Source organism: Lepidothrix coronata, unplaced genomic scaffold (assembly GCF_001604755.1).
Source record: "Lepidothrix coronata isolate B3197 unplaced genomic scaffold, Lepidothrix_coronata-1.0 Scaffold122, whole genome shotgun sequence".
In the NCBI taxonomy this organism is placed as follows: Eukaryota; Metazoa; Chordata; class Aves; order Passeriformes; family Pipridae; genus Lepidothrix; species Lepidothrix coronata.
Genome location: NW_016690302.1, coordinates 2,125,390 through 2,126,971, shown reverse-complemented (window position 1 = coordinate 2,126,971; position 1,582 = coordinate 2,125,390). Strand labels below are relative to the sequence as shown.

Sequence of the window (1,582 nt, the reverse complement as noted above, 5' to 3'; positions counted from 1 at the left end):
TTTTTACTGAGTATTTCTTTTTCCCAGCTGCAGCAGCCTTGGGAAAAGCACCCTTTGAGCAGGGACAGAGGCCCAGGATGCTTTGTTTGTGTCCAGAAGGTTCCTTGGCCAAATGCAGGGCTGTTACCTGTCAGAAAACCCCAGCAGGATTGTTTTTCCAGTAATAACTTTGATTTAGCTGTTCTTAAACATCTCAGTTGTTCTCCACATCTCTGTGCACTCTGGAAGAGCTAAACCCTGAGTTTGTGCTGCTCAGACAAGGATAGTGGTGGATATAATTCAGAAAGCCATTGCAGCAAATGCTTGAAAATTCCCTCTGATTTTTGGTATTTTTATTTGGTATTTTTATTTGCTATTTTTACTGAGTATTTCTTTTTCCCAGCTGCAGCAGCCTTGGGAAAAGCACCCTGAGAGCAGGGACAGAGGCCCAGGATGCTGTTTGCAGCAGCCCCGTCCCCCTGCCAGAGGTCCCTGGGACTCCAAGCCCTGCCTGGAGTGTCCCGAGCCCTTCCCCCAGGGAGAACAGGGAGAACAGGAGCTCCACTGCTGGGATCTCCTCCCCACCCAGACCTGGGGAAGGTCCCTCCATCTGCCCGGATCCCACCGATCCCACCGAGACCAACTGGGGTAAGGAGGGCACTGCTCGGGGTTGGGCTTGGCTTGCAAGAGCTGGGCAGGGATTTTCAGCTCCAGCTGGTTTTCTGGGAGGGGAAATCCCACTGATTTTTCTGGGAGGTAAAAGCAAACTGATTTTTCCAAGAGGGGAAATCAAACTGATTTTTTCTGGGAGGGGAAATCAAACTGATTTTTCTGGGCAGTGAAGATTTTCCTGGGGGGCTGAAATCAAACTGATTTTCATTGGAGGGGAAATCAAAGTGATTTTTCTGGGAGGGGAAATCAAAGTGATTTTTCTGGGAGGGGAAATCAAACTGATTTTTCCAAGAGGGGAAATCAAACTGATTTTTCTGGGGGGCTGAAATCAAACTGATTTTTTTCTAGAAGGGGAAATCAAACTGATTTTCCTGAGAGGTGAAGATTTTCCTGGGAGAGGAAATCCCACTGATTTTTTCTGGGGGATGAAATCAAACTGATTTTTTCTGGGAGGGGAAATCAAACTGATTTTTCCAAGAGGGGAAATCAAAGTGATTTTTCCGGGAGGGGAAATCAAACTGATTTGCCTTGGAGGGGAAATCAAACTGATTTTCCTGGGGGGTGAAGGTCTTCCTGAGAGGGGAAATCAAACTTGATTTTTCCTGAGAGGGGAAATCAAACTTGATTTTTCCTGAGAGGGGAAATCAAACTTGATTTTTCCTGAGAGGGGAAATCCCACTGATTTTTTTCTGGGGGATAAAATCAAACTGATTTTTTCTGGGAGGGGAAATCAAACTTGATTTTCCTGGGAGGGAAAGTCCCGCTCTCTCTCAGAACCATATCTTTATTTTACACAGCTTTCCAGTGAGACACAAGATTCCAGATTTGGGATTTTTAGATCCCTTCTTTTGAAGCTGGAAAGCTCCAGCTGGAGCTTTTTTTTTTTTTTTTAATCTCTGAATTTTTTGAATCCTTTTTTTTAATCTCTCCT

The 1,582-nt window shown here is 45.1% G+C and overlaps 1 protein-coding gene across 1 annotated transcript in view; it reads left to right on the top strand.

Moving 5' to 3' along the window:
• TNFRSF4 (TNF receptor superfamily member 4) overlaps nucleotides 1-1,582 on the top strand; it is a 17,160-nt gene that overhangs the window by 6,337 nt on the left and 9,241 nt on the right. The window contains exon 5 of the mRNA XM_017825691.1: nucleotides 383-627. Coding sequence (XP_017681180.1) covers nucleotides 383-627 — 245 coding nt within the window. The remainder of the gene's footprint in view (nucleotides 1-382; nucleotides 628-1,582) is intronic.